Source organism: Teleopsis dalmanni, chromosome 1 (assembly GCF_002237135.1).
Source record: "Teleopsis dalmanni isolate 2A chromosome 1, ASM223713v2, whole genome shotgun sequence".
NCBI classification, from domain to species: Eukaryota; Metazoa; Arthropoda; class Insecta; order Diptera; family Diopsidae; genus Teleopsis; species Teleopsis dalmanni.
Window position 1 is genome coordinate 204,276,517 of NC_051846.1, and position 21,021 is coordinate 204,297,537.

Below are 21,021 nucleotides of genomic sequence, written 5' to 3' on the forward strand. Positions count from 1 at the left end.
TGGGGTTGCTTATTGTATTCAGCTTGCGGTTGCAATGGCTTTTCGTGCAAAAACTGATTTTATGTTGATTTAGCTTGTTTTCACAAAAATAATTTTCTTTACCCTTCACATAGTATACTGCTTTATATCACAACCCAGAACGGTTATAGTTTAAATTGATGGACATGAATGCATTTGCGGACAGTTTATTCCGAAAATGAGCTTCCGTAAGCTGCAGTGTGTTTTAATGGATATAAAATGTGCACTTACCTAACTTCATGGCGGCTTTGTTGTCATCACGCATTGAATGGCTGGACGATGCTTGAGATATGCCACTCGATTCAGTGCTGTGTACCATGAGATTATTTATTTCCGTTTGATTGGCACGTAGTCGGCGTCGTAACTTCGGCATGTCAAAGGGTAGATCACCCAAATCCACAGAAGTTGCACTACCAGAAGTGCAAGCATCCTGCACATATATTAGACAAATTAAACGAATTTTTAAATGAAAATAAATATCTATGTGTTACTCACCTGCTGTAATGTTTTTCTGCGTCTTAACTTTGGCATATCGAATGGAAGATCACGTAAATCTTGTGGTAGCCCAACACTATTGCTCATTCCCCCGACGGCGCTCATGCCACTGTCGTTGGTTTTATCGGAAGGTGGAAAATTTAATTTTGGCAACGTGAACTTTTGAAAACCAATGGCAGATTTTCCATCCTCACGTGAGTGCAAAGAGATGCCACTATCCGAACCAAGCATTTCATCAGTTAAGTGCAATAATGTTTTATTTGCTGGTGCTCTTCTCTTCTTGAGTGCATCAATTTGTAATTGTGGTATAGTGCGTGCCATATCCACATTTGCTGCTAATACATGTGATTGTTGTTGTTGTTGTAGTTGCTGTTGTTGTTGCTGCTGGACTGCATCTTCAGGCGTTGTGTTTTGTGTTTTATTCTGTTCTGATAGTTCTGATGCCGGCTCTTGTGATGATTTGTCTGAAATCGGACTTAGGATATGCAATTTGGAATGAATGACAACTGGCGCTCGTAATGGGAATGCGACGCTCGAGCTGCCAGATTCAGAGCTATGTGAACTCAACGATGTTGAGTGCCTTGACTCTGAGCTGGAAGTACTGCGATTGCCTTCGCTGGTGCTCGAACGCAACGATTCCATGCTGCCACCACTACTCGATGTGGCAATGCTTTCGGTCGAGGAGTAATTATGCTGCCTGCGACCGCCATTTCCTACATGGTGGTGGTGGGAAGCGTGGCTTTTACGTAACTCCAGCACTCGTCCAGACTCGAGCACAAATGAACGTGGCCTGTCACGAGTTCTGGAGTTGCTTGTCGATTGAAGATGTAAATGATGTGATGTGCTTGATGGTGGATTCACATAAGCGCTATCTGTAAGGCTGTTCTCATTACTGGTGCCGATTGAAGAGCCCAGAGCATGTTGTTGACGTAGTGTTGTTTGTATTGGAAGACGTAAATCGCGTAATCTGGGATGGGCTGGATTGGAAGATGGTAGATTTGGTGCACTCTTAATGCTATTCATAAAAAATCGATCATGCTTTCCCGGAAATTTTATAGGCAGCGGTGCTGTTGATGGTGGCGATGGTGTATAACCACGCATTGGCAGTTGCGATGAGGATGTGCATGTAGTGGTTGTATTGTTTTGTTGATCCACATTTTGCTCATGTATATGAGCATTGGCCAAATCATTAGAAAGTCCGGCGATATTGTTCTTATCAGCTGTACAAGAATTGTTAGTAGTTACACAGGTTACGGTTAGTGGTGAACCACTGCTGCTACCGTTGCCGGAATTAGTAGCTTGTTCTTGTAGAGCTTGGTTTTTTGAGTTTTTTAAACGTTTACCTTCTAGACGACTTTTACTGTGCGATGATTTTGTTGTGCGCATTTCTTTTGTTGGTAAATTATTGCCATTATTTAATTGTATGAGTACTGAGTGATTAGTTATACGATCGACTTCGTCTAAATCATCATCCGACTTAGCTATTTTGCAATCAAAAGCAGTTTCATAAATTTGACGAGTGCGACCTGACATCTCGTCGTCGTCTTCGTTTAAACAGTTATCGGATTGATTATCGAGAACACTGTGAGAGTTTGCTGTACTCAATTGTTTATTGTCCGGTGAGCAGTCTTCACATTCATGCACGCCTTGTGGATGTACATAAAAAATACTACGTGGTCGAAAATAATCATCTATATCATCGCCAATAGTGGGTGCAACGCATGCACATACTGCAGGTCCTAGCAGTCTATGTGGCGGCATGGACAATAAATCTTCCTCAAATGGCACACAATTAGAGTTTTCGTTATCGTGATTACAATCAATGGGAGCACCACTAGTGTTAACGGCGGTATTTAATGGTTGTACGTTACAAGTTTTACGTACTAATGCTAAGGCTTTAGCATGCCACTCACGACGCTTCTGACACTCACTGCAGTCCGATTCTTCTGATGTAGATGTTGAGGGAGACTCGCAGCGTATAATATGAACACCGTCTTCAGTGAAGGAATAACGTTTTGGAGTGTCGTTAGCAGCTAATATGGTACTGTTTGTTGGTTCGGTTTCTTCGAATTCGTCGTCTTCTTCGGCACGTTCTTCGCGTTCGGGTACGTCGAGACTGGTACTCTTACGATAAATACCAATATTAACAGGCGGTTGTGTTAATTGCGGTGGTTCAGAAACAGTAGATTGCCGACTTTTGTTTTTAGTTTCTTTGTCAGTGACACTAGACGCAGTTTCTTTCGACTTCAATAAATCGGAATAATAATATGGCGACGGATTACGTTTACTAGTTTCAGTAGGTGCAACAGCTAGTTTGCGTGGACTGCGGTGCGATTGTGGTGGCAATGGGCGTACTAGATCATCCGATATACTATCAGGTGAATTAAGTTCAGGAACTTTTATGGAATGGTTATCGTCTTCATCATCTGATGATTTTGGTGCAGATGAATCTGAAAGTAAAATCGATTTGAGAAAATAAGATAATTAGATTTTATTTTACATAAAATTTAAATTAAGTGGTTAAGCCTGAAGCTGAAGTGTGAAATTGATTTAAGAGGTTCATTTCACGCCAGAATGCTTAGCGGCGTATTGTGAAATAGAATAAGCGCAAAAAGGACTTGCGACAAATTAAAGTAATTACATTCCATCGCTCCTTGTAGTCCTTAACCGCGTTTGCTTTACTGCAGTATGCAAATAACAAAAAGCAAAAGTGTTGATTCGCCACTGAAGTTGTTTGCAAACTTTCTATTCGCTATTTTATTTATTAGTTGCTGCAATCTTGAAAAGTTTTAAGAATAAAGTAAATTCCATTCTGGACTTTAAAATTAGTTCTGTTCGTTACGAAGTGCTTTTGCTATCCTCAACAGATCACTCCATCACTCAACAGTCAGTCTAGCAAAAAATCGTCTTTATTACTTGAAATTGTTTATGAATGCAGAAGGGCATATGAACGATATAAAAAACTACACACGTGCGGCTAATTGCCCCCAAAAAGGGCTTGAGCTTGGATTTTTTTAACAACCCTGCTTTAATGAAACCCCCATTTACTTTTCTGCAAAGCAATTTGGCTTCGAGTGGCGATTAGTACCTCGCTATGGTGCCCACTTACCTGAACTATAATTGCTCCGCTTATCTTTTTGGAAACCCTTGGGTTTTACTGGCAATTGCAATTGTTGCTGTGGTGTTGGTGTTGGCGGTTCCTGCTGTTGTTGTTGTTGCTGTTGCTGTTGCTGCTGTTGTTGCTGCAGCTGTTGTAGCTGTAAAAGCTGATTTTTATGTGAAGCGCGTCTTTTACCTTTTTTATGATGGACTTTTTTATGACGTTTCGTATCTTTCGGATCCGAATAGCCTTCGATAATTTTTACCGATGCTTGCTTAATAGTATTCGGTAAGGGCGGATGTGGTAGACGATGTTGATTTCGTTGATTTTGCGATTTTAATTGTGTTGTTGAATGTTGCTGTTGCTGTTGCTGTTGTTGCTTATGGTGCTTATTTTGATGTTGTAAATGATGTTGTTGCAATGTTGTTGCATGCTTTTGTTGCTGATGAAATTGTGGTTGCTGTAAAGTGTGGTGTTGTTGTTGGATTGGAAGTGTATTGTTTGGTGGTAATATGTTAGCAACTGACACAATATTTAAAGTTGCATTCGCAGTTGGTAATGTAGATAAGGGAGCTGTTGCTGCTGCTGGAGGTGGTGGTGGTAGTGGACCTTGTTGGTGTTGTGGCAATTGTTGTTGCTGCTGCTGTTGTTGTTGCTGTTGTTGTTGTTGATGATGTTGATATTGGTTTTGCTGTTGTTGGGCTTCAGCAAAAGCAATCTGAAAAATTGAATTAAAATTAAAATGAAAATCTTTCATTGCTTCATGCTCTAATTAAATTTTTTTCTAACTCAATTATAACGAGGTAACCAAGCAATTATTTTTTGCTGTTGCCCTGAATTAAATTTAAATGTTTTCAGGCAATTTTTTATAAAAAAAAAATAAATACAATATTATGCTACTTTTCCAAAAGAAGAGAATTCATTTGTAAAACGAGACGCCAAATGAAAAAAAATTAAGGATTTCACACTTTGTGTACAGTTGAATGAAAATATTGCCGCTGGCAACGCTTTAATGTGTCGCTCCCGTTCTTTCGATTGCAGTGTAAACTTGCCAACTCGTAGCAAAAAGTTCGAATAAAATTTTGATTTCATCCTGGCTGTGCTGGTACCAAACAAATTTTGTAAATTATGCCTTCTTGAAGAGTCTCGATTCCTTTGCCAGTTCTCATTGCTATTAAATAGCACAAAATAATTTTTGTTAATATATGCGAGGAATGAGGGGAGAATATTAACAAAATGAAGTTAGGCAAGAACACTTTAACATTTACGGTAATTAAAATTATGCTTTGCATGTCACTTGCTTAATTAAGTAAAATGTTACGAACGGAAAATTGAGTATCGCCTGAAGATAAATTTTTAAAATATTCACATTTTTAGAAGAAATATTACTCGTTATGAATGTGTATGTAGCTTTATATTTCAGATACATGACGTTACCCAGTTGTAACCACCCAGTTGGCATTAATATTACAGAAAGAAATAATTTAGAAGGTGGGAAACTTATTAGGACAGGTGCGAAATGCGTTTAGAGTATATAAAATAAAGGAAATATTGAATGTCTTGTTAGATATGGGCTTTGTAGTATTAAAAGAGATCAATATTTTATGCCGAAGTTGATATGACACTGAGAGATGGAATAGGCTCTATAATGTACTATTAGGAAATCTGTCAGAAAGTTACAGTAGCTTAGTAATATTATCTGTTTAAACCTGAGTGGAATGATAATAACAAACTAAATTGCCAAATCATAAGTATTCTGGAAAATTGTGAAGACACGGTATTACATCTCTTCAGAACGTAAGACAATGAATTTTACGAATAAATGCCAGATTTCAAATCAAATATATTCATCACGTTAAAAATATTGCCAGATTAAGAAAAACAACGTGTAATCTGCCGGGGTTGGGTTGGGTTAAGAGGCGACGCAATTTTTTTCAATGATATGTTTATTATAAGTTTGTCAACTACGATTATAGTTTACTGTCTGTGAGTAGGGGGAAAAGTATATAATTATTATATTACATAAGCTCTCTAACGAATTTCTTCAAAAGAATTAAGAAAAGGAAAGGAAACTAAATTCCAGCTCAAGTGTCAGTGTGCATTGTTCACTAAGTCAAAAAGTGTGCTAGATATAAAGTGAACTGATCTCACGAACTTTAAAGCAGTGTAATACTATTGACTGTCTAATGGTATGAATATATTCCTTTTAAAAATTTTATCCAATCCTAGCAGAACTATAGGTTTCTTAATAAATGACCAGGAAAATAAATAGATTTATTCAGTCCTTTCAAAAAAATGCCACTATCTACACATCTGCCTACTTTTAGACCACTAGCAAAATATGGTGGTGATATAATCATTAACAAATAGTTAGGTGCTTTTTTAATGGGGGACCTCCAGGTGTCTAAAAGAAGACGTGACATTAACTTAACATTAACCAATCAAAATTAAGAATGCGACAGATGTAATCAATATGTTTTGAAGTAGAATTGAAAAGATTTGAAATGGAGCTGTGACCGTAGTCACCGCATGAAGATGTGTTACTCAACGTTTCACCAATACAGAGTTCAGCGTTATGCTGCACTCTATTGAAGTAACATATAATACGAAGATTTGTCTAAGGATTTCCGTCATACTGTGATGCTTTACAACAGTATAAAAATTTGTCTTTATCCATAAATTGCAGAACAGAATCTCGTAAAGTAGTTACAGAAATGTAGGAACCCTCTGCTATCTGGTTAAACTCGGTTATTGGTAATAACTTAATTTATTTTTTTTCTAACTCAAATAATACTCTAAATTAGTTACAGTAGGCTGTATCGATTAAAAAACCTGATAGAAATATAAAGCTACTTCATGACTATATATAAATATCAAGATGGGAAGTTAATGCTGTTGACGTGGAGACAATAAAGTTGTTGTCAAATTTCTTAATGATTAATTTGTCATTATTCCACATGTAAATCTATTTCACATATAATGAAATAAAACAATATATTTTGACATGTAATATGCTACTTTCCTCGTCAATCAATGAAGTAATGAATATGATAAGAAGTGCAGACAGTTTACATATCATATGTCCTTTCGTCTGCAATGTCAGTTTCAGTTTTACGTAAATACCTTTCTCTCTTGCTATTGTCAGAAAAGCGCAACACATATAAAGCCTTTTAATAAAAGCCTACTCGAACGTGCAACATTAATATAAGCAACACAATGGGAAGCATTCTTATTATCATCATTATTAACATCATTATGATAAAACTTCGTCAATAACAGCAGGAGAGCAACAAGAAAAAGAACACTAAAAACCATTCTTAGTAGCATCATCATCATCAGAATCAGCATCAGCGTCAGCATCATCACCATAGCCATCGTCATCGTCGTGCACTGTTAAGTCAAAAACTTAAACAAATGTGCTACCAAAGCAACCAAAAGTATGGAAGCAAAAAAACAATGATACCAATAACAAAACATAACAAGAAAGCGACTAAACAGTCGAGATAGACCAACCGACCGACTGTGTACCATGTTTTAATATTCAACCAACCGCAGCACGAGAGCTTCATAATTTATAGCATTTCTTTGGTTGGGGTTTTGAATACTTTGCACTACATTTATAAACACTCACCTCCCCACCGGGTGAAGCAAATATGGCGTCACCCACCGTTAGTGGGTTAGTGAGGGGGTGCATGTTGTGTATATGCACAAAAGCGAGAACAACTCCAATGGCAAACAACAACAGTAAACAGTAACAACATTTTTGCACCGCTGCCAACACAACTGAATTTTGTACTCGAAATGAGTTCCGCAAATGGTGACAATGACGAGTTAAAGCAAAATAAATACAACAGCTCACGTATGTGAAGTGCTGGAATAAAGCACATAAGGCACATAAGGCCCTCACACAAATACAGTTTAAGCAGAAATAAATAAAAATGACTGATGTACATTTTAAGCTTGAATTACTTAAAACGGGGCTTTGGTAAATGGCAACAAATGCAACGACAACATATGTGCTCTCACCTTGGCGTGCCCTACCCCGCGTATCAGGGACTGTGATATTATTTAAGCATTGTTTTATTTTGCTCATTTTTTCTAATTATCCACTAAAAGAGTAATTTTTTCTTTTTTTTTTTTTTGTTTTGATTTACTACATTGAAATTGTTTTATAAAGTATTTTTTAATGATATGAAATTATGCACTAAAATATAAATTCATATTGTTGAGATATGCTCAACAAAAACATTTAAAGTATTATTAATACTGCTTGAGCGGAATTAAAAAAAATTTCAAATATTTTTAGAAATATATTAAAAACTTATACTGCATTTTTATATGAAGCGTATTTTTTGTTAGAGAATAATGCTTTTAATTCATCTTCTTCAAATTTTCTGGGATGACCAAAACGTTCTTTATCACTGATATCAAAATCTCCACTTTTGAATCGTTTAAACCACTTAACGCATAAAACATATATGGATTATGCTTTCAGGATTATTATAATTCAATTTTAATAAAAAAATGACATCATTTTAAGATGTAATTATCAAAACTAAACTATACATCCAATAGATATATTCTAATGCCAAGAGTTTTATTTACATATGTATTAATTCGATAAGTTATCATACTGAATTTTTTTGACAGTCTCCATTTAATGTTCGAAACGTTGGTTCCTAATCAAAGAAGAAAAACTTTTAAAAGATATGGGATTTATATTCTATATTTCATAAAAAAGTATTAAAAATAAATAAATAACATATCAACATTCTGACAAAATCACCACCACGTCAGATTCAAATGGCTTGCAAAACAAAACTGAATTGATAGTTCGAAAAAAACATCTGAGTCTGTTCAGATGAAAGATAAAAAGTTTAAATTGTATATATATTTTGTGTCTTTTACTGGGCAAAAGGTCTCGCTTTTCAAAACTTTTCACCCAAACTGTATAATGTTTCTTATAATATGTCATAAGTTCAGGATATATCTCTTTGATGAGTCTTTTTTTTAATGATACAATACTTTAGTCAAACCAATCGGGACAAACGACGTCCAACTACGAGGCTATTCTGTCAATACAGCCAACAAAATTCAAAATCATTCGCTTCAATAAGTGGTATCCCTGTTATATAAAAGAAATAAGAAAATCCACGTGGACTTTAGAATTCCCTTTTTCAAAGACGAGTTAAACAATACCAAGTGTAATCACATAAATATACTGGAAGAGCATCCCAAAAATAACTTCGCACACGCTTCCAATACTCTAATAATAAGTTGTTCCAACTTATTATAGAAAATTCGAAGAAATTGATATTAATAAATCATATAACGTGAAATGGTGACATAAAAACAGTTTTATTATGTATTATAGTATTGTAAAGTCTCTAAATATAATTTATATACAAATGTCTTTAATAATTACTGTTAAGTGAGTGAGAAGTCTTGTAATTGATCAAGTTCTTCAAGAAAGGGGGCTCCTAAAGTGTTAAGTCGCTGCTGTGCAAGAGCTGAGTAAGGACAGAGTAGATGAGATGCGCTTTCATCGTCTTCCTGACAGTTGCGTCAGGTATGATTAAAAGGGAGATTCAATCATTCAGCATGGATCCCTAGTCTACAGTGATCTCTAAGTAAACCTACCAAAAGACTATTATCTCTACAGGGCATCTCAATGCAAATATTGGATTTCCTTCTAGTGGAAAGTGGCCAGATTGTATACAGATGCCTGCATATTGTTGGGTCTTACCATCTTTTATTAAAAATTTCAGCACAGAAAGAACTCAGTAACAATTTGCATGATTTCTTGCCTTAAAGTTTTATAAATATTACAAATAGCTTTGTAAGTAATTAACGAAATAAATCAACACCAGCTTGTTTTAATAAGACAAATTGATATATATCGCAATTCTAATTATCGTCGGATATATATAAACACATGAAGTTATCTTTGTATGCATAATTAAGCACGCTTGAGTAATTAATTATCATTATTGAAACAATGCACAATAAATATTTCCATTTGGGGAGCAGTTCATAATATATGTAATTGCATAGTTGCATTAAAAATTACAAGTTTGCACAAAATTGCAGTTGCTTAATGAGCAGAAATAAAATATATTGCTATTCATTAATAAGTTTTAAGGATGGAAAGGGAGCAAATACTGCTTTATAAATGCGACCACAAACTGCACGAAATGTGCTTCTTTTGTCTGAATGTGAATATGCAGAAATATGAGTACTGAATGTCTGTCTGCCGGAGTACGTGAACATTGATATTGCTTTCACCATACATTCACCGAATGTATTGTTAAAAATAACAAATAACATGAAATTAATGTTCGTATAAAAATAAATAACAAACATGAAATAGCAAACTGTCTCATCACCATCATTGCCAATAATGGTCACAAAATCAACAATACCCACAATAACAGCTGTAATGGAAGTGATATATGCAACGAGTCATCAGTATTGATAACCACAAAAACGTAATTACGAAATGTTTTACTACACATGGCACCCACACATACGACCACTTATAATTGTCAATATCATCACATTGAATGGCAAAGGACTTGAAAAGGATACTTTTGTAAAATATACGTTATGTCTACTTGAATATAACAGAAGGATTCCCATTAGTCGGTGTGTGGTTTTTACTAGGACATATCAAATTTCTACTCTTCTTCTTTTATTTATTTTTGTTTAGTTTTTATATAAAATATTATAGAATTGAAATCGTTCTACTGTATTTATTTAATTACAACCATCAATTGAGTTGCTTCTTAGTTTAAATAACCTTAGATACTTTTATTACAGACTTAACAGTCCAAGAAATTTATATACAAACATTAAAAATTACGAGTTCGTTTGAAAATTATGAAAAGCTGGGTGCTGCCAACAGGCAAGGTCTGGTACTCGAAGAGTTCAAACTCATACATAAATAATTAAAAGCACATCCTCTGTTGAGAGGTAAGTAAACTTGCAATCAACATAAAATGTGCTTCTCGTCGTAAAAGATACTTTCCGTCGTACTTGTGCAGTTGCAATTTTCAATGTAAATGGAAACTGGATTAGTGGACAGACGTACTTAACAGTGTTAGTCAAATTGACTAACATTGACAGGTGTTGAGAGATAAGTTTAAATTGAAGCATAAATCAACTAACTAAATAAACTGCTAGTAAAAATGTAGTAAATAACTCTAAGTTTCATTAAATCTTGATTGTGATTAAGGAGGTGGTATTTCACAGCTCGCAAAAATAAATAGTAAAAATAAATACGCAGGAGTTAAATTAATGCTTTCACTGAAGTTCAACAGAAATGAAAGTTAAACAGGTTTAAAGCTTACGAATAAAAATTATTTAAATTTTAATACTTTATTGTTTCAATGATTAAAAATTTTTTAATTATAATTTTGTTTTCGGGCTAATCGGGTCTATAATTAATTAAGTAATCTTAAGGGCACCTTGAGGATGACTATAGAATAAAGTTAAAATATTGGTTCAAATATAATTTAAAAAAAAAAAACAAATATATTATATTAAAAATATATATAATATATTTTATATATTAAAAATGTTATACCTATGTTTAATGTTTAATGTTCAATTAAATATAGTATTCTAAGAATTCTATATTCTAACTTATATATTTTATAAGAAGTATAATTATAGAAAATCAAAAGTGTTTCCTGCAAAGTACTATAATATGTACTTTGCTGGACTTAGCTAGACGCCTCTTCTATGGATACGCTTGGCAGCTACGGTCGGAGTTTAATATATGACTATTTTTGCAACAGACAAATAGTAATACATAGAAGCAAATTAGAGGTATCTGGGTTAATAGCTGTCTTTATAAGACGCAGAACTATATGACGGCATGGGGCGTATTTACGGGTTCTTGATGATACGACACCAGAACACATATTGTATTTATGTCTAAGCTCGTTCAGACCTAGACTTAAGTTTTTAGGGTCACCCTTCTTTAAGACATTATGGCCAAACCAATAAAGAGACCAATTATACCTAAACTACTTTATGGCTGTGTTACTTTTGGCAATGCTGTAATTTGAATAACTTTTTTGAATAACTTATTATCAGTATTTGAAGGACCTCTTATCACAGTGGACCATCTAGCTGACCACAAACTCTATTGAATAAAATTGCTTTAAACGCTAACTGGCTTTGATCAAGCAAAGAAAAAGAAGGAAAGAAGAGAATTTTGAGTTACTAATCGTGCAAAAAAACATTTTCCTTTCCCATACATTTTGACTTGCCATGTGCCTGGTCACTAAGAAATTGATGGCAGCTAGTCCGCAGTTACTTTCCAAGAAGTAGAGCAGCCACTCAATTTTGTAAACTATTGCCTTATTGTAGAATAGATTGGTCCACAACAAGTTTGTAGTCAAAAGAAGTCGCTACTGACGCTTCTGGTAAGCATCAAACTGTGGTTCAAAACAAAAAATGTATGTGTCTTCTATACATTTAAGGTTGCACCTCAGTAGAACAGAACCGATATTGTTAGCGGCTTATCTAACAGGTCATCATGGCCTACGTTATCATCTAAACAAGATGTGCATACTTGAGGAAAGAAAATGTCGAATATGTTCTAAAGGCGGTTGGGAGCTTGCGTTCTATTCTTGTGACTGTCTAACCCTGATCTGGGTCAAGACGACATCACTGAATATATACAGAATATTGTTTGTATCATATTTTTTCATTTGCAATTAACAGTAAAGCTACTTTGTTCGTATAAGTATTAGCTCTAATTTTACAAAGAAAAGTAATAATAATTGTTAATAAATTAAGACATACCAACTCATAAGGATTTAATTTGATATAATACCATGAATCATTAAATTAAAAAATCATCAAAACCAAATTGATTATCAAGAGCAATTAACAAAAACATTAAACTTATGATCCTTAATTTCTACGAAAATTGTTATTCTGCGCAATAAAATTGAATGTGCTTAATGTAGTTAATATATTTAACAATTTCAACTTAAAGGTTAAATACCGAATTTCGTTTGTGTAACCCAAAGGGCTTCATTACGTACTTCATTTGTATGGCGGGTATTCTAATCTAATCTAACCACTTATATAAAAGCTTGCAAAAACCAATTTTCCTTCTAGAAACACACAAAAGTACACAAAAAATACTTAAGCAAATAAAAGAAAATATGCCCACTTCACTCTAGGCGCCACATGATCTATGGAAATTTATCCTGTTTTTATAAAAAGATGAGATATTATGATACGCTGGCAATTTAGCTAAAATCAACAGTAGCGGCAGTTTCATTCAAGTAAATAATCCTATCAACTTGTGTGTTTAACTACAATGAAACCAGGAGTAAAGTTGAATATGAAGATTTCTGCACACATATATACAAATATTGCACAGTACAATATATATATGTATATGCACCATTATAGCACTATGATAGACAAGAACATATCTGCTTTCAAACAGCAATGAAAACACATAATATGAAGCGCAGACCGTGCGTTGTAATGTTGCTAGAGAAACGCTGCAGGTCGTAAATTTTTGTTGATAAAATATTTATTTTTGATTATCAGCAGCAAATAGTAACGTGATTTGAGTTTTTTTCTTCTCATTTAGTCTATGTAAAGATACTGATTTCAAAAGGCAATAAATTTAACGCATAAATAGAAATTTTGTAATAAAAAGTAAGCGTCGTTTGTGATTTCTGTGCTCCAATGAAACGCACGTATGTGCTACGGTGGCGTATACGCAACATTGCCGGAATTTGCGTATTGTTCTTTTTGATATCCTTGATATCCTTGCAGCTATCGAAATTAATAAAGCAAAAACCATGGCATTCTCACGTGCGATTTCACTTCAATTTCCTATTTTGGAGTTATTTCCATCTATTTTTGCCGCCACTCGCAAGTGAGGCTTTTGTCGATGACTTGTCGTTGTAAATGTTTTGGTAGATGTTGTTGCCTTTTACAGTCCCCCATGGAGATCTATGCTCATATCAAAACATTTTTGTCTATATACAGAAACAAAAGCTGTTTTCGTTTTTTGTATAAAACGTGAGTCTACACTTATGTCTACTCACGCCAAAGAATATTTTGTGTGTTATAGGTAGCTTAAAATTTTTTTTTAATGATTGAAAATGTTTACACTTATATATATATATACTTATATATATATGACTATTTATTAACCATTGGTGCGAATCTAGTATTAAGTTTAAATTCTTTTTTATGTCAAAGTCAATTATGACGAAAGAAATTGTTTTCTGATTAGAACCTGTTTTTTAATAAATTAACAGTAGTGAATTATAACAACAAAATTTTATTATTTTTAATTAATTGAATTTTTGGGTGATCATAGAGCTGTTTCGAGTATTATCAGGTAACTATCAACAGTAGTTTTGAAATGATTCTTTCTATTTAATAATTCGTAAATAATTTTTTGAGACTGCAAGAACCAAGCGTTGAACTCGTGCCCTGCCAAATTTGAAACTCAGAGTCAGTGTTCATTAGCCAACGGACTCTAAGCCGTACTTGACTTATATGTTTCATCTTGTAGTTATTGATTATTTGGTATTTATTAAAGCATATGTGAACTTAAGAAGTATATAGAGTTCATTAAAAATTTGCTATTTGTATATAGTTATTGCTTTATTTTTTTTTCTTTTGTGTTTGTTGATCTTTTATTTTTTTCATATCTATGGAAGTTGATAAGAAAACGTATTTCTAACATATATGGTGTAATATTACTCATTAATTTCTACACTACTGAGTCAGAGACAATATTAATAAATGTTGTGTTGAAGTTTAAGGATAAATAAATAATCTCTTAAGTAACATTCAATGTAAAAATAGGGTCTTGGAAATCTTTTGTGCTCACAATAATGCTGACTTCCCTATAATTATATTGCAAAGACATTGAAAGACTCTTTACCAAAGCGTCAAGATTTATATTATTAAAAGGTATGGGTATAAGACTAAGTTGAAAATTATTATAATTAATACTAAATTTTATTTTTTATTTGATTGGGTATTTAATTTAATTTTTCAATAACATATAGTTTTTTCCAAAGTATTGGGTTAATGTAAATAAAATATAGATTTTAAGATTTAAAACTTTTAATGGACTCTTAAAGGTCCATTAATATATAAAAGTGATTAAAACATAAAAAATATTACAATTACAGTTATAAAGCCATATAAAGCAATTTCAATCAATATGTGTATTGGACCTTCCTTTAACAGCCTGCTTTAATTTTTTTTAATTTTAACAGTATTATATATAGTCAAAGATTACTATGAATTTGTTTAATTTTCAGCCAATAAAATGTTTATGGCTTTTTATTATAATTATTGAAATGGGAAATTGATTTAATAGATTTATTGTATCCTTGTACAAAAAGGCTTGTAAACTAACTTAAATAGATCTATTGTTATTCTTTAAAATATTCTTTGGTTATAGTTTTAAGATATTGTTTAAGTAACTGAAAGCTAGTTGAATTCACTCCACTCCATTTAGGGCAACCGAAAGATCCAAATGAAAACCAAGGTTAAGTCTTCGAACTATATTTTACAAAATTTTTCGACATTCTATAATCCTACCTTTGCAAGGTGCTACTTTAAAGAAGATAATTAATTTAAACTTGAGTTTATTTTGATTTCAAAAAAATTTATTAGCTTTTTTTATTAATCTGATTAAGCTGCTCGAAAACCATCTGAGATCAGCCCTTTTACTTTTGCTTGTAACTTCGTAAATGTTTATATTTGACATTAGCAGATAGTCATGTATTGTGATAAGTGAAGATAGCTAACATCAACTAATCTTCTCGGTGTTCACATAACAATCTACTTAAATATGTAACTAACTTGACCATAATCAATATTATTAATATTATTCGGTAATATTATACGACTTGTGACCTGTATTAGATCAAATAGGCATCACGATAGTGACCTATGGCAATGAATAATAAATCTTATTCAATGACATTGCTTCTTTATGAATTGTATTATTTCTTGAATTGGATTATTCTAAACAAAAATAAAGTTTTTAATTTAAAAGATGAAAAAATAAAAGAAAGTTTATAACACGAAGAGCATATAGACTACACCCACAGATTGCGCGTTTTTCGATGCAGTAAATTGTTTTCTCTTTAACAAAAATATTAGGAAATAAATTTTGTATTCAACGCTCGCCTGAGGCTAAATTCGTTTAGTGATTTTTATTTTTGGTTATATTTTGGTAGGAAGTACACACATATGAGCATCATAACTTGCTAAGTGTAGAAATGGAGTATCTCATTGGAAATATAGCGATACAAAAATGTATCCAACCAAACGTTTAAGGGCAAAATATTATGACTTTATGCCGTCGTGGCCATAAACATAATTTTTCGTTATTGCTGCTACGTTATGGCTCCGTATGACGTAAATGCATCCCCTTAAGTAGACACATATGCAGTATGGGTCGAGATTTACATTATCGATGTTATCGCTTTTATTCTTACAATTTGGATATAAACTTTTTCGGAATATTGAGTAAAAGATGTTGTATAACAAAACAAAATATATGAAAAATTAAAAAATAATTACTTATATTTTATAACCTTGACATCTGAATTATATAAATAACAAAATGTGTACTATAATTATATTCTTCATACGTTAAATACTTACGAATTCAGCTTGTGGACTTGCACCTGCCCAATTTTCTGGATTTGTTGGTATAGCTTCTGCTAAGCATGGATCAAAGCTGGACGGCCGTTTTTTTACGAAATCAACAGGCAGACTGTAATCATCACAGATGGCAATCTATAATTAAGCAAAGAAATTAAAAAAAATTAATATAACTAATTACTACTTGTTTAAAATATAATTTCCATTAAAATAATCCTTTAGTCTTAACATTAAGTCACGCATAAAGTAACTTTAGCAGAAGGAAGACATCTGCAGAAGCTTAAGTTTAACTGGAATGTTTGGATTAAGTATTGGAGTGAGTGAGATTCTGAAAAGCAGTTGAGGATTGAAACATTTGCTGAAGACAAAATAACTTCAACAACCATAAATGCTTTCCCTTTTGTTGGAACTGTGGAACAATACTGAGGGAAAAGTGGCAAAAGTAAGAGTTAGGAATGTTTTGTGTCTATTGTTTCGGTTGTAAAGAATTTTCATTTTCTAAAAAGGTTTATGCTTTATGCTTGTAGTTTTGCTATTTATTCATGATTTTATAGAGTGAGTTTGCTATATATTTGCAAGACTTCTATAAAGTAACGATTATTGCAGATGGCAGAAAACTTGTTGACAAACTTTTATGTATTGTAACCAAAACAATGCTGTACTTTTCTTTGAAATTCTATAACAAAATAAATTTAAAGCATTTTTGTTTCAAATTTCACAGTATTTAAAATACAAGAAATAAAAAAAAAATTATTAAATTATTCATAATTTGAATGAAACCGATTGCTATGTTTAAATTATGGAAAACTCAAAAATGAAGGTTAGCGTTGGCTTGAACAGATAGTTTAAATACTCATATTAAACCACTCAGAGTTAGAAAATACTTAGTATTCACAGGAAACTCATAACATAAAGCTTTAAAAAAATAGTCATTGAGACATTAAGCTTTAAAATTTTTTAGTCAATAAATAATATTCAAACTAATAAAACGTATCTGGACATAAATATAAAAGAGAACGAGAGAGAAAGGGGAGAGAAAGGGGAAAGAAAGAGAGAGAGTGACAGCAAGTCCAACCATACAAATACATGAACCAACAACTGATTTAATCACCCAAAATTAATTTAATCATTATCATTACTATCACTCAGACAGTTGTTATAGTTATGGAGGATAAGCAACTAGCTCAAAATATAATTACATTTTGAAAAAAAAACAGTTTTATCGAAATATCTGAAATATATAGAATATATTAATTATATTTTAAAACAAACTGATTTACTGATAACTATCGCATGCAAACAACCTTAATAGGACATCGAACAAAAGTAGATCATAAAGTACGTGAGTTTTGAAATGAAATCAATTATATCAGAAAAGTAGAGATATACATATTTAAAATTTTTTTTATATAACTCTAAGCTGTTCGGTTAATGTTCTTCAAATTTTTGATTCATTTTTTGGAACTTCAGAAATAGGTATCCATAACTTTTGACCCATTTGAAAGCAGTTGGGTCAGATAGGTATTAAATTCTAACACTAATGGTATTGAGAAAGCAGCAATAAATACATTAATATTAATATAAAAATAATATGTAATATATATATGAATATATATATGTAAAATATATGAATAATAATATTTAAAACACGAGTAAATCTTTTCTTCAAATAACACATATTTTAATAAATTAATCAAGCTTTTGTTGTTACTTCTTTTTACTATTCGAACCCTTCTAGTTTCTTTTCGTCATTAAACGCGTCACTTTTAAAATTTGCCTTAAATTTGTAAAATCTTAACTATACTTCATATAGAGTTATTTATTAATTCTTAGCAAACTTAGTTCTAATCAGAACCGTATATCAGAAATGAAACTTTCTATCTCCAATTCATACTCTTACGTTTTGAAACCGAAAAAACGAACTGGGATCCCCAATAGTGCAGGTTAATTATTACCCTCTGCTCAAAAAGTATCCGGATTTTGTTGTTTGATAACTACTCCTTAAGTAATAGACCTTTTTTTTGCTATGTTGGTACACCATTTCCTGACATATGGTTCAAATTTAAGCGCCATCTGTCAATTAGTTTGTTTACAGCAGCTATTACTGTGAGACTACCTCAAGTGCATTTAGCGATTTTTACTATGGACAATTCTTGTTGTACGCGATTTTTTGACCAAACACGGTGCGACTTTTTCCTGTTCCCGAAACTCAAATTACCACTTCGCGGTAAGCGTTTTGAGTCGATTGAATCGGTAAAAGAGAATTCGCCGAAGGAACTGAAAGCCATACCTGCACGGGCCTACGAAAAGTATATGGAAGAGTGGGTTGAGCGTTGGCGTATTACACATACGCTTCAAAAGGAGCATATTTTGAAGGAGATAAAATAAATTTGAAATAAAATTTAAATTTGTGTGTTTTATTTACAAAACCCGAATACTTTTTGAGCAGAAGGTATCAACCAACACCAAACAAACAAATACATAATGTAGCTCTCGGCAAACGAAAAATTCGTCAACTGATTTCATTTGTAAACTAGTATGTTTGAACTAAAAAGAATTTAAACAAACTCATCGAACTCATCGATTTTAGTATCTCTTCTATCAATTCACAAACGTGTGTCTTCTATCAAGTCGCCAACATATAGACGACCTTAATGTACCGATTATATTCTAAAATAAAAAATTGCGGTACTTAAACTCCCATTTTATTCAATTGACAGAAAAAATGCCAATTACCAACAAATAAAATGTGTCATTCTGCACAACACATTAGTTTAAGTATAAAATTATTTCATTTTAATGCGGGTCTAATTATATTTCTTTATAGTCTACTGACAATGATCGTCAAATAAATGCGTTTCGTCAATTAAGTCAGTCTTTTGTCAAACCTTTTCCCTATACTGGATATGGAAGCACTTAAAAGCCAGTGCGATACTTGAATAAAGAAATAAAATGTCACACAATACTAAACTAAAAATATCTTTGGTATATTTTCTAAGAGCTTGTCTTTTCTTTCATACTCGTTCATGTTAGTTTTATTTTAATAAGTATCTTTTTCACTCTTCTCAGCAGAACACTTTGTGTGCAGTATCCATTGACGTGTGAGATATGTTGTCGTTCTCATGCCTTCGAAGCTTTGACGTACCTTAATGAATGTATCTGCATGAATGAATGTGCCTAAATGTGCTGTGAGTGCTGAAATTTGACGCTGGCGTTTCAGAAGTGTCATTTGCATTTATTTTTATATTTTTGGGTTTTATGAAAAATGAGAAACTGTACCTTAGAAGCAAAAAGTTCATATGAAAATCGAGAATTCTAGTGTTTTTCTTTTGTGGTCGTTGTTTTGGTTTAAGTGCTACCGCCTTCGTTAGAAATAAAAATGTCAACTGTCAATGTGACAATTTCTTCTTACAATTTTTACTTTTAGGCTTTTGAGTTATTTTGTTAAATTTGAACTGTTCTTATATAAAATATTGTTTAAATAAGTTATTTTTGGGAAAAGTATGATTCGATATATATGGTAGAAACCGCAAAGTTGTGGCAAGTTGTCACTTGAATGGCACTATTATTTGAGTAAAAGAAAAAACTTTGCAAAATTGTTTATTTTCTGATACTTATTAAAACTTTTTAATAATATTTGTTATATATCCGTATCCATAAAGAGATCTATTGTATCCCCTGCATAAATACGGAGTATTTCTCTGGATACTCTGAGGTCGAATTTTTCGGCTTTCTCAATAGATTGTAGTACTGAACCAACTTTATCGATATTTCTTCATCTGATATGAAATGTCCACCTAGATATTTTTTTCGCTTCTCCATCAGTGCCAGCAAATTCCAACTTGTATTTCGATATTGCATTTTGAGTTCCATTGAAATGAGTTCTCAGTTCTTTAGGGTGATAATGTAACCCACATTGTTTGTCAGAATTCCTGTAATAATTCTTAAGTTGTTCTTACTTGCATACAATAGTTAAATTGTTTTAGATTGAAAATCCATATAAGCGATTTCAATTGATTACTATTGTGATAGTAAATTGTTTCAATATAATTTTTTTTGGTTCTCCTCCTCGTTCGAAAGCAGTGAGAAGCAACTACCTTCTTTTAGGCTTTGAATAGTTCTGGATTTACAGAACAGAAATGGTGCTCCTTTTCTGACAAATTTATCTACAAATGTTTTCCCAAAAATCCGTAAGGGTCCTATAGGTATTAAGGTTTTCAAGATACTTCATCAATATTATTGAAGTCTTTTGCTATGAATTGCTGACTGACTATCAGTTAAAATGATTATTCTATCGTTTTGATGATTACCTTCAAGGTTTGGGTAAACATAATTGTTTATGTTACAAATTTCTACTTAAAATATAGTTTTGTTCAAGTTCGACTATTTAAGCCTCGACCCATAAACCCTTACTACAACTAATTCTTTAGTAAGAGAACCACCACTGTATGTTACTATCAGTATATATATAACTTTGATTTACCTCTGTCCTAGATATGCCATACCAACTTTTCTAATTACTGCATTCAGTTTTATTTTATTAAATTAAACTTTAGTTTCATGGTGTCTCGTGGTATTAAAGCTTCAGAAGTAGCTTTACCGGAAGCTACTTCTGTTTCTGCAAACTGCTTTTGAATAAGACAATTACCCGCGTATCATCGACGCTGTTTCGATATATCTCTGCGGACCGAGTTAAAAAATTTATATGAGATTTAATTCAACTCTTATGT

At 32.5% G+C, this 21,021-nt stretch overlaps 1 protein-coding gene across 1 annotated transcript in view; it reads right to left on the bottom strand.

Moving 5' to 3' along the window:
- Window positions 1–31: 31 nt before the first annotated feature.
- The window catches only part of LOC119667104 (putative mediator of RNA polymerase II transcription subunit 26), a 36,642-nt gene continuing 15,652 nt past the window's right edge, over window positions 32–21,021 (bottom strand). The window contains exons 2-6 of the mRNA XM_038076389.1: window positions 16,922–16,998; window positions 16,292–16,426; window positions 3,623–4,331; window positions 514–2,963; window positions 32–448 (exon numbers count right to left, since the gene is read on the bottom strand). Coding sequence (XP_037932317.1) covers window positions 224–448; window positions 514–2,963; window positions 3,623–4,331; window positions 16,292–16,426; window positions 16,922–16,998 — 3,596 coding nt within the window. The 3' untranslated portion in view covers window positions 32–223. The remainder of the gene's footprint in view (window positions 449–513; window positions 2,964–3,622; window positions 4,332–16,291; window positions 16,427–16,921; window positions 16,999–21,021) is intronic.